The sequence below is a fragment of the Arvicola amphibius genome, chromosome 1, assembly GCF_903992535.2.
Source record: "Arvicola amphibius chromosome 1, mArvAmp1.2, whole genome shotgun sequence".
In the NCBI taxonomy this organism is placed as follows: Eukaryota; Metazoa; Chordata; class Mammalia; order Rodentia; family Cricetidae; genus Arvicola; species Arvicola amphibius.
In genome coordinates this window covers 179,860,924-179,873,680 of record NC_052047.1, presented here as the reverse complement: position 1 = coordinate 179,873,680, position 12,757 = coordinate 179,860,924, and the positions used below count along the sequence as shown (strand labels likewise).

The following is a 12,757-nucleotide window of genomic DNA, read 5'->3' as shown; positions in this document are numbered from 1 at the left end:
CAGCATCCTTATATCCCTGCACCATTGAAGTTCTAATCAGTCAATCAGCTTTTGTAGTTCAATGATCTTTCTAAGAGTTCTTATTCATAAAGACAAGCTCTTGGAATGCAAAGTTGATACCCATGACTTCATCTTTTCCCTTCTTTCAGACTGAAGTTCCTTGTGATATTTTAATACTTTACAGATCATGGTTTTAATGGTCTGTTAATTAAATGGAGGGCCACATGCATCTCTGTTTAGAATATCTTCACTCTTGCCAGGAAAGTAACAAATCATATTTAACTTTAATTTTTTAAAAGCCATCTTTGGGATTAGGTGGGGGAGGGGAGGATAGGGGAGAGAGTACGAGGAGATATGACTGGAATTGGGGGTCATTTGAGGGGTGATTGGAACCCTAGTAAATGGAGAGTTTTTAAAGTCTATAAGGTGACTATAGCAAGGACTCCTAGTAGTGGAGGATATGGACCAGCCATCTTCAAGGCAAGGCTTCAAGTGGTGGGATTGGAACATTTACTCACAATCTTTGACCTATAATATGTCCTGTCTGCAAGATATCCTGCAGCAATGGTGGCTCAGAGTTTGTGGGAGTGGCCAATCAATGGCTAATCTCATTGAATACCCACCCCAGGAGAAGGAGCCCTTGCCTGACACTGCTTAAATGATCAGGAACTGGAAGCTGGACAGCCCAGAGACCTAGGGAAGAAACAAACACGACTGGCCAAAAAAAAAAAAAAGTCAATGAAATGATTTTTAATGCTATATATATATATATATATATATATATATATGTTATAGATCAGTGCCTATAATCATCAGAGAGGCTTCCTCAGCTACTACTAGGAGCAGATGTGTGGACCCACAGCCAAGCATTAGGTAGATTTTGGGGATACCTGAGGAAGATGCGAAGGAAGTATTGTAGTGGAAGAGAGGTTGAAGGTGCAGGGAGAACATGACCTACAGAACCAACTAAGCAGGGCTCATAGAGACTGAAGCATGATTCTTTCACCAGCTCTCGGGACCTCTTTCCTCCTGCTGAGTTGCCCTGTCCAGACTTGATATGAGGGTTTGTGCCTGTCTTAGTCTATCTTCTTAGGGGAGGTGGTGGTGGGAACTAGGAAGAGTAGAGGGAGGGGAGGCTGTTGTCAGATGTGTTGTATAAGAGATGAATGAATAAAAAGAAAAAAAAACAGCCATCTATAACACACTTTAATAAAGGGAGTGTTGTGTTAAAATGAAATAGCAAACACATAGAAAGTGTTAGGAAATGGGCAGTTTTGTTTATACAGACCGAAGTGTACTAAAGAGAGAGGCCCCACCCCCCAGTGCAAATCCTGTGTGCTTTTTGGAGCTGCATTTATAGACTCTTGGAGAGCAAACTTTCCAGTGCATTTGTTCAATGTGAGCCAATGGCTCTTTTTACCATTTTGGGAATCTGCCTGTCTTGTTTGATCTTTTTTTTCCTATGGAATCAGCACCACAGCAAAGGGAAGCTTCCACCTGGACCCACTCCTCTTCCAATTGTTGGAAATATTTTGCAGGTGGATGTTAAAAATATCAACAAATCTCTGAGAACGGTAAGAGTAATTAGCTTCCTCTCAGTGTTTTCAATGAGTGAATTATACATCCTCAGCACAAATAAAATGTGATCCTAGACTCCATGGAGATGCTACCAGGAATGAGGAAGAAAACCCTGACACTTGGGGTCCCAACTTAATAGTCTTAGCCACTTGTTTTAACAGAAGCGTGGGTACAAAAGTTAACTGTACAGCAAAAAGAGGTATTTTACTATTACTGTGACCACTTTGAAAGAGAAATCCACAGGCTTTCTTTGTGTTGACAATCTTGAGAGGTTTTGCATGTGAAAAAACAAAGACAAGAACTGAGGAGTTTGCATAGCACAGTTTTAAAAATTTATCAGTGTTGAAGAATTTTCCGGTCCTTGAGGGTAGAGGACAATGCTCATTTGGTGGTGAGGAAACTGATTTCATTTTGTTCAGGAAGTTGTTCAACTGGTCATGTTCAATTTCCTGGTTTTCTGGAAGGAGTACTATAGTTCTCATAATATAACTGCCCCTTTTGAGGATATATCCTTCATAGAGGGAGCTGCCTACAGAGCTCTGTCAATTTTGGTGGTTTAGGATAATTATGGATGGTTCGTAGGGTGCTATAGAGGCTCTAACAGAGCCTGTGAGGTTGAAAAGACTTCAATCATGTCAATGGCTTCAACATTGATGTAGGAGGATTAGCCACTTCATATAAACACTTGAATGCTTACCGAGCCTACACTCAGAGTCCAACAGTAACTGAACCACAATTTAAGGTCATGGAGACAGGTATAAGCTGAAGGCAGAGATGTTAAGATTTATCTTGGTTTTAGTTACCCATCAGACCCAAGTGAAGAGTGAATGTGTGTCTGATGAGTATACATGTATATGTGTGTGCATATGTGTGTTTGAGTGTGAGCACACGTCTGTCACAGTGATCATGTGGCAGTCAGAGGACAATCTTGAGTGTCTGTCCTGCTTGCCATGTTTGAGACAGTGCCTTTGCCAGTCACTGCTGTGAATCTCAGGCTGGGTGGCTGTGAGCTTCTGGGATTCTCCTGTCTGTCTCCCTTCTTGTGGGAGAGATTGAGTTGCATGTGTGTTTGACTGTTCCTGACTTTATGTGAGCACAGCAAGTCCTTTATACGTGGAAACATCTCTCTAGGCAAAGAATGAAAACAAAATTTTTAATGGAAACTCAAGTCAGCTCCTTGTTCTACTGAGAGCTAGAAGGAAATGGGATCCAGGAGTTGATCTGTGATGCTGTCAGGAGCAGAACAGTCGGTGTTCACGTACTGTCCTAGGTCCTTCAGCACAGCAATTATTCTCTGGTGAACTACGGTACAGATGGAACTGTGTTCAGTTACAAAAACCTATTGATTTATAAGTTTTCAAGTCTACATTTCCCTAGAGAATATATTGACTTGAAATCAAGGACATAACTAAGAATTCAGGAATTCTGAGAGTTCCTACCATGTTTTCTGGATAATGAATCACTGACTGCTCTATCATTGATCCACATGGCAGCCATTTTCTGAAACCTGAAGGAGTGACGGGAAAGCTATCTTTTGCCTGAGACAGTCAGTCACCAGAGCACTCGCTGCCCCGACAGCTCCTTCTTCCTGGGCTGGGAGTTAACTCCTGGGCTGGGAGTTAACTCATAGCTTGGTACAAGATTTAAAATCTCCTTGGGATTTAATTTCTGTCTCTTTAATATGTAATGATTCCACACAGGTTAGTTGGCTGTGTTTACATTGAACAGTAATGAATGGCTGCCTGGCTTCAGGCACCATACTCTGTGCCTGCAGCTGATTGTAAGGGTGACTGGAATGTAGAAAGTCTTACAGAAGGTGCAGTCTGGAGAGTAGGCATGTCTGTTCTGTTGTGTTTGCAGTTGTGCTAAAACTCTGAGACGTCAGCATGAAAGATGACATGGAGAACGGATGACAGAAGATGACTATTGTGTCCAAGTAGGATGAGTGGCACAGATGTTCCGTCCTCAGGAATGAAACACATTGAATGTAATATAAGAATAGGCTGGAAGAGAAATCTAATGCAAATATAGATTTGGCAAGAAAGCATAAAAGTAAAATTTGAGCAAATACACATCACAATCTGTGTTGTATAGAAGACGACTAGTAACAGCAATGTCGGCAAGAGCCTAGCGATAATGGCTGTTGCTATTAAACTATTGGGTCTAAAAGTCAATGAACACGTGAATATTAAAACGTCTCTTCAGTATGAATGAAAATATTTCCCTCACTGACCACCTATGCTCTGTTTCCAGCTAGCAAAAGAATATGGCTCTGTGTTCACCGTGTATCTGGGCATGAAACCCACGGTGGTGCTGTATGGATACGAATCATTGAAGGAAGCTCTGATCGACCGGGGAGATGAGTTTTCTGGCAAAACGCAGTCGTCATTACTCAGTCAAGTCAACCAAGGGTTAGGTATGTCTCTGTGTTGGGGCACATTCAGAGCTACACATGTGTCAATGAAGTTACATAGGCAAGGAAACCGAGAAGCCAGAAGTATTTATAAGTTCATGAGTTATTTTGTAAAAATTGGAAACAATATAAATATAGCACAGGAAAAGCATTTCCTTATGTCATATTTGTGAAATCTCTGTTCTTTCTGATTTGTCATCTGCCCACTGCTCTCCCCCTTCTTGTCTGTGTCACTGATTCCCCTGTTCCTCCCCAATAGCCCATCTCTGCTTTCACACATTAGCCTCTCTTTTTATCCCCTCCTCCTAGATCTCTTCTTCCCCTCTCATAGTCTTTCTTCTTTCATTACACACAGACACACAGACACTCACACACACAACACACACACACACACACACACGTGCATACTCAAGCACGCACACACATGCATAGGTGCAGCCACATATGCACACTTTAGAACTCTGTAACAGACACCTGCTGGTTTTTTTTTTTTTTTTTGTTTTTTTTGAGTCTGGCTTCCTTTACTTGAAACAAATAATTTACAGTTAGGTTTTCTGTTGCTACAATATGACCAAAAATAAGTTGGGGAGGAAAGGGTTTATTTGACTTTAAACTTTCAATTTGCTATTTATTATTGAAGTCGGGATAGGAACTAGAACAGGGCAGGATCCTAGAGGCAGGAACGATGCAGATGCCATGGCAGGGAACTGGAGATGGTAGTGCTGCTTACTGGCTCGCTTCTCATGGCTTGCTCAGCCTGCTTTCTTATAGAACCCAGAACCACCAGCCCAGGGATGGCACCACCCACCATGACCTGGGCCTTCCTGCACTGCTAGTTGAGAAAATGCCTTACAGCTGGATCTCATTGAGACATTTCCTCAACTGAGTCTCCTCTGATGACTCTAGCTTGTGTCAAGCTGACACACTAAACCACTGACTACACCCTGTAAATGTGTTCATTTTCTTTATGTTTGGTAGATTTTGATTATAATGCATTATTAGATTTAAGTTGCATTTGGTGTGACATTTCAGCAAACAGATACAGCACCTACTGACAAATTTGGCTCATTTTTTTCCTCACCATTCCCGGCCCTCTTCTGACCTCTAGTGATCATTAATGATATGTGCTGTTTATAGGGGATCTTTAAACCATTTTCAAGATTGATTAACTTTACACACAGTGTCCCCATGAAGTATTAAGTTTGAACTTGTGACTCCAGCGTACTCATTTTATATTAAAACCAAAGCATATTGATGAAGATACTGACACAGAGAAAAGAAATGAAAGGAACAAAATATCTTAGTCACTAAATCTTCTGTCTCCGGTCTGAGTATGAATCTAGGTGATTTTATGTCTGTATAGTGTGAGGACCAGTGTAAATATGAATATTTCCAGACTCGTATTCAGTCTTTTGTCTTTAAAAGTCATAAGGAATATTTGAATACAATGCAAAGGGACAAAAAAAGCACAGCCTTACTCCCCTAAGAGTGCCTCAGGGACACTCAGTGTTTGTGTACTGCCCTGATATTGGAAACGCTCTTTTCCTTTTAAATTATTTTTCACATTATTATAATATAACTACAAAATTTCTCCCTCCAAATCCTCCCATATACTCCTTGTTCTTTTTCAAATTCATTAACTTTTTTGATAATTGTCATTGTATGAATATATATATATACATATATATATGTATATATATATATAAAACCTAAGTATATAATATATAAATATAACCTGCTAAGTCTGTATGATGTTACTTGAATGTATATTTTCAGGGCTAACCATTTGCTGTTGAATAACTAGTCAATACTCAAGGTTGTAGAGCCCAGTCCTAATGGAAATATCCACAAAATAGTCCTGCACCCAAGATCTAGGGAACACTGTGGAGAGGGAAGAGAAAGGATGGAAGAACCACAGGATCAGGGAGTTTGCTGTGAGAATGTGTCTCTTAATAGTGTCAGAAGTCTTACTAACATGACTTCCCAAATATGAGGTGAAAAAGGATGTCACCAATAGACATGGCAAAGTGAATGGCGAGGGGAACTGTAAGTCCTCAACATTATAAACAGAACTTCAAGCACCTGAGGAATGTTCAGAATGGAGGAAATTGTCTTCCCTTAGGATACTGTTTCCATCCATTGGAAATGCTTTTAAAACAAGTTCAGAAGTTTCTCAGGTCACACTGAGATTACATCCCTGCAAATTCATCTAAATGAAAACTAGTCTAAGTTGGAAATGTACTTACTACTTACCATAGTTAACCTAACAAACACCACGGTCTCACATGGCACATTGTAGAGTACGGGTTACTGTCTTCTGTGGTTGCATGGCTGATTAGGAGATCTGGCTTGCTGCTCAAGATTAGGAGGGCATATTATAATACAATTTAATAACCTAAGAAAGGAGGAGCATTCAATATTCACATTATGGTTTATACTAATCATGTAGCTATTTTCTACTAACTCATTGCAGAGAAACGAGAAGTTGAAACACTGAGCGTTGGAAACTAAGTGTATATCAGTTATTGATTTTGAGTCTGGCATAAAGCTGTCCAGTCTTCTGTTGGAGCACTGAGTGCTGGCAAAAGTGACAAGGGATCTTTGGCTCCTCTGTATTGTTGTCTAAAACTTCCTTGACAATTTTATTTTTATAGGCTTACCTTTTGCCTTGATCACGTTTTGAATTAAGAGAATTTATGTTGAACTTCTAGATGCACAGATCACACAATACATGCAAGAATTTAAGCAAGCTTAAGAATCAATATCATTTCCTGTGATGAATACTCTCCACTAGAATTCACATTATTTTCTTTCAACAGGCATCATTTTCAGTGATGGGGAAATATGGAAGCAAACGCGGCGTTTCTCCCTCATGGCCTTACGGTCAATGGGAATGGGAAAGAAAACTATTGAAGACCGAATTCAGGAGGAAATCTCTTATCTATTGGAAGCACTGAGAAAAACCAATGGTATGTATCTATTTCTAGAATTACTAAATGAGCAAGGCTTTTTATAAATGTCATGGAGTCAGAAGTATAATTAAAGGTTACTCTGATCACATAAGAACAGTAAGACATGATGCCGCCTGCCTTCCCAGGACCCAGGCTCACCAGCTTTTGCCCAATTAACTTTCAGTATTATCCATGGTTCCTGGTTTCATGTGATTTTGGAAGGAGAGAAAGTTACAGGAATCAGGAAATGCTTTCTAGATTAGATATGAAAGCAGCCCTGAGAATTCCCCGTACATTGGCAGGCTCTGTCTAGCAACAGGACCACACTGACCTTCACGAGGAGGGTAAAAACATGACGAGCTATGTACCCTGGAAGAAAAAAAAAAAGGTGTTCAAGAACTTTTTGAGAAGCGTTAAAGGGTGACCAAATTATCTAATGTGTCAGGAGCAATGATTCACATGGAAGAATATGAAATGATGGAGCTGCCTCAGAAGAAGTCTCAGTGCATAAGTGGGGTTTGGGCTATGGAGGAGGAGAAAGTATGGGCAGGAGAGCGGGTAGAAGGGGATGGAGTCAGGGTTGCAAGATATATATGACTTTGAACTTCAGCATCTAAATGTTTTTAAGAACACCACTAACACTGGGTGGTGATGGAGCCTGCCTTTAATTCCAGCACAGAGAAACCCTGTCTCAAAAGAAAGAACATCATTAACATCATTATTGTGTTTTAAGCCAATATTCTATAATTTTAAAAGCATTTTAACAGTTTTTTGGTAGTACATAAAATACAATTATTACAGATAGCATTTGTATAATCTGGTTGATATGCGGACAAATATGTGGAAATGAATGGAGCGTGTCAATGAAGCTAATTTGGGTGATACAAAGTAACGTTATGCTCCATACAGGTGCAGAAGTGGAAAAGAACATGCTGCATGCATTGTGTATATTATTTGTGTGAGTTCATTTTCAAATGTAATATGTTGATTATCCTCTTGTGTTTAACTTTCTAGGAACTCTGGAGTGTTAGTAGCTATATAATACAGAACTGTGCTGATTAAATGCAGTGTAGTTCATTCAATCACTTTACTTCTGGATAATAGACTTATTTCAGCCTTTGGAGTTAGTAACATAAAATTTACAGTGCCTAAAAGTCATTGCAGACCTTTGAGTTCTCTGTCAATTTTTTAGAAATATATATAAAATATATAAAATATATGTGTGTATGTATATTTATACATATATATTACTAAATGATGTGCCTGTTTAACATATCAAAGCAGAGCTGGCTGCCTGGTTCTCCCAGCATACTTCGGCCTCTACTAGTAGCATGGTATGACTGGCATATGCTTTTCCTTACCCTAAATTTCTCCAGCCCAGGGGCTACTCTTACCCTAAATGCCCTTCCCTGTATAATTCATCCATTCTGATTACCTGGTTTCTGTTTTGCGTATCCTTTACTCTTCTGTTTCTCCCGTTTCCCTTCATCCCTGTCCTCACATGACCTGTCTCAGGGTCTTCCCAACCTTGGCAAGCATCCCAGCTTTCTTGGGTCCCCAGCAAAGAAACCCGAATGTCATCAGGAAGTAGTCATACAAAAAATTTCATTCCGTATCATTTATTATCAACAAAAAGACTGGGATGTCAAGTCTCAAATCTGGGACAATGGCTAATGGAGAAACCTGTTTGACATATCAAAGTAGACTGACTCCAAGTTCTCTCATCATACACCAGTTCCTACCTGTTACAAGGGAAGACTGGTATATCCTGGTCCCTACCATAAATTTCTCCAGTTTGGGGGCTGGGCTGCCCTCTCCCCAGCTGTTCTTCCCTGTAGAATCCAGTCATTTTGGCTACCCTGTACCTCTTCTGTCTACTTTTTACTCTAATGGCTCTCCCCCCACTCCCCTTACATGGTCTAGCTCAGGGTCATGTTCTTTTTGGATTCTACTAACATCCCACTATCTGAATATGCTCTCTATTTTACCTCCAATAAATCTTCCCCTCCATCATAAAAGTAATATTTTGAAAGTTTGAGTAAGTAAAACAACGTATTGGGGTTATACATATATGAAATGATTTGACCTATATAACAATAATATTATATATATTATGTATATATATAATTACACATACACACATATAATACGATACAAATTGTCTGAAAAAGGTGTGAAAGACCATAGAGATTTATACTTGATTGTGATTTTCTATCATCTCCTAACCCACATTCGTTCACACTTGTCTTCATTCCACTTCTCCACTGGACCTCACACTCTTATTGATGTTATTTCTCCATTACACAATAGAAAACCCTGGAAGTTTCTTTATAGGTTGCATAGACCTGTTGTCTTTGTAACTGTTATTATTATTATTATTATTATTATTATTATTTTGAGACAGGCTTTCTCTGTGTGTAGTCCTGGCTGTCCTGGCTCACTCTGTAGACCAGGATGGCCTTGAACTCACAGAGATCCATCTTCCTCTCTAGTGCTGGGATTAAAAGCATGTGCCACCACTGCCTGGCAGTGATTTTAGTTTTAGATTCAGTCATTCGTTTCCCTCTTAGGTTGTAGGATGGTTGACACCACACAGAGGCACAGTGCAGGTGCCGCAGACTTGACAGCACAGAAATGGTTTGGTTAGTCACATAATAATACTTTCTGGAGATCAGGGTGATGCTCTAGCTGGCTTATAACTCCTGTGAATGATTAGGGAAAGGCTGATGTCTTGAATTTACATATTAATTAAGAGGTGGGTCTAGGATGTGGTCCCAGTGTCAGCCAAGGTTACCTTGGGTTGAACTTCCTGCTTGTACTAAAGGAAGGCACATTGGATGTTGTAGGTCATGGGGTCTACATGTGGGTGCAGGAGGATTAGGTTTTTAGTACTTTTCTAAACTGTCATGTATACTTTCAAACACGTGACTATACATGTACTTTCTGTCAACCTTACACAAGAAAAATCCGTTTGAATTATCTTAAGTGCGCCTTCTTAAACGTAGTTGCAAGTTCCCTCTGCCAGTTGTTCTCCCCGCTCCACCTCCCCAAAATTATTGATGTCTTTCTTTTTTTTTTTTTTGGTTTTTCGAGACAGGGTTTCTCTGCAGCTTTTTTAGAGCCTGTCATGGAACTAGCTCTTGTAGACCAGGCTGGCCTCGAACTGATGTCTTTCTTTTATGAGATTATGTGGACTTTGTAATTTGGAAGTTCATAAGTTTAAACTCTTTTTTGAGAATTTGATACATGAGTCCTAGTCTATATCATTTCCATAGCCTTCCCCAATTAAAGATTTCTTCTTCTGTAATTTTTGATAATATATATGTATATATCAATCATGTATACACATCTGCTTAGTCTTTTTAGCATTGCTTGTATGTACTTGTGTCCAGAGCTGAATACTTGGGATTGGATAACCTCTGTGGGAATTTTTCCTTGGAGGAAGGATTCTCCATCTCTCAATAGCTGTTGATTGCTTGTAAACTGGGCTGACACAGGGGCTCCTCAGCCTATACTAACTTCTTAATCAATACAGAAAATGGAATTCATCTAGAGCTAGGAACATGTGGAATTTCCCCTGTTGCTTGCCATGCCAACTGGTGTCATTATGCTGTTCTTATTCAGGAAACCGTATTGCTGAGAAGTCATGAGAGCATTTCCCATATTATGCTTGGGACTGTCTCTAGCATCTGATGTCCTTGACCTCTGGTTCTTACCACTCTCTCCCCTTCCTTCTCCATGATTTTTCCTGAGTCTATGTGGAGAGGCTGCATTGCAGATGTATCAGTTAGGGTTGGGTACCCCACAATCACTTATTCTCTGCAATTTGGCTAGTTGTAGATATTTGTAAGTTTCTACCTGTTAAAAAAAAGTTTTTGTGAATTATAAGGGTAAACATTTGTGATACAGGTAGAAATTAATTTAAAACTAATTGAGTTTTGTATTTAGAAGATAATTATAAGTTGATATATTCGCTTTCTCTAATACAGAAGGTTCTCACTTGCTAGCTCAGCTTTCCCACAAATAGAAGAAGCTGTATTGCTTACTGCAAAGCAGATATCAGTCAGTGTGCCCTATGTGCTTCATGTCAACCCCCACTTAGTGCACTTCCATCTTCCTTAGGAAATTGAGGAGCCATCATTCTTATGGAACTGCCTGGGGCATTGTGAATGCAGATGAGCTGCAAATTTAAGATGTATTGTGGGTTTGCCAAGATTGTGAATGTCTCATTCACAAATTTAAAATATTTCACACATGTTGGCTCTTTTGAATGCTTGGGATTTAATAAAACATACCATTGACAGAAGCATTTTCATCTTGCTTCCTCTGCATCGGGGTGGTGACTGCAGACTTAGCCTTTCCTCTTCCCAGAATTCTCCTGGTCTTGTTGCCCCACCTGTACTCCCTGCCTGGTTTAACAGCATCTTATTAAACCAATACAGTGACAAATATTTTCAGGGTACAAGAACGTTAGCCCACAGCAACATACTGTAAATTTTTAGAAGAAAAGAAATTGATTAAAAAAAAATGAAGTTACTAAGATTTATATGTGTACTGTGAAGAACTTCCACACAGATTTAAATTGCACTCATTTATAAATATTTTTAAATGATCTAAGTTCCTGCTTTTTCCTCTTTAGAATGAGGACTTTAGGAGCCCAGTAAAAAGAAGAGAATATTTGTAAATTGCAAATTAGATGAAGCACATCAGAAAGTTTCTTTGGGGGACAGAGAATAAAGTGTCTCTCAGGTTTACAGAAGTCACCGTGATGATTCCTCTCTAGTATTTCACATGCCCAATTGTTTTAATTTCAAAGTTCTAGGTCTGTCTGAGGATTGCATATTAACTTCTAACTTCCTTTGTTCTAGGATCTCCTTGTGACCCCAGCTACCTTCTGGCCTGTGTTCCCTGCAATGTGATCTCTGCTGTCATTTTCCAGCATCGTTTTGACTACAATGATGAGATATTCCGAGAGTTCATGGAACATTTTTATAAAACTCTTAAAATTTTAGCCTCACCTTGGGTTCAGGTGAGATCCAGTTGTATTTATATGTGAAAACGTTATGTGACCCAAATCTGTTCCATTACCATCCAAAAGCCTTATGTGTCTTGATATCAGGTTTATTGGAGAGTTGACTTTCTGAGAAGATGTTGGTAGTTTCAACTTAAAAAAAAAGGCCCTATATGTGAATCTGGGAAAATAAAAGGCTTTTGCAGGTGTAGAGTGCAATAAGGCTGTGTCCTGACTTGTGCATTTTGTCTTCTAGGTGTCCCCGATTCTTAGAGCATCTTCTCCTCTTTCAGTCTTTTCTTCTCTCTCTCCTTCTTCCATCCCTCCATCCTTTATTTTCCTTCCTTCCTTTCTTCTTACTTTCCATTATATAGCTCAGGCTAGCCTTGAACTCGTAACTTTTCTGATCTGCCTTCTGAGCTGCTGCAATGACAGATATGTGCCTGCTTAATGAACTCAACAGTTTGAATTTTTTTTATAATGTACCAGTTCAGCTGTAGTGCAGCAGCAGTTGATATAATCATTCTCATAAGTACAGCAATGATCAGTTCTATCATGAGACAAGTTTTTTTGAGCACTCTTTCAGTGAGCTTCTGTACTAGAAGCATCGCAAGTGAGTCTTGCCATGGCCTCAACAGTTTTACTAGCTTCTAGAAGGCTGGCCTTGCCCTATCTGAGGTGACAAATAAGGTAATAGAACACATGCTACCAAAAGGTTATTCTGATGTAAGCTAAAGGACGAAGTATATTTACTATTATTTATGTTCTACTTTCTTTACCATGCTTTAAGAGGTCAAAAGGCAC

The 12,757-nt window shown here is 39.5% G+C and overlaps 1 protein-coding gene across 1 annotated transcript in view; it reads left to right on the top strand.

The window, feature by feature from the left end:
* Positions 1-1,357: 1,357 nt before the first annotated feature.
* LOC119814029 (cytochrome P450 2C70-like) overlaps positions 1,358-12,757 on the top strand; it is a 28,586-nt gene continuing 17,186 nt past the window's right edge. The window contains exons 1-4 of the mRNA XM_038329279.1: positions 1,358-1,574; positions 3,832-3,994; positions 6,811-6,960; positions 11,811-11,971. Of these exons, the coding sequence (XP_038185207.1) occupies positions 1,407-1,574; positions 3,832-3,994; positions 6,811-6,960; positions 11,811-11,971 (642 nt within the window). The 5' untranslated portion in view covers positions 1,358-1,406. The remainder of the gene's footprint in view (positions 1,575-3,831; positions 3,995-6,810; positions 6,961-11,810; positions 11,972-12,757) is intronic.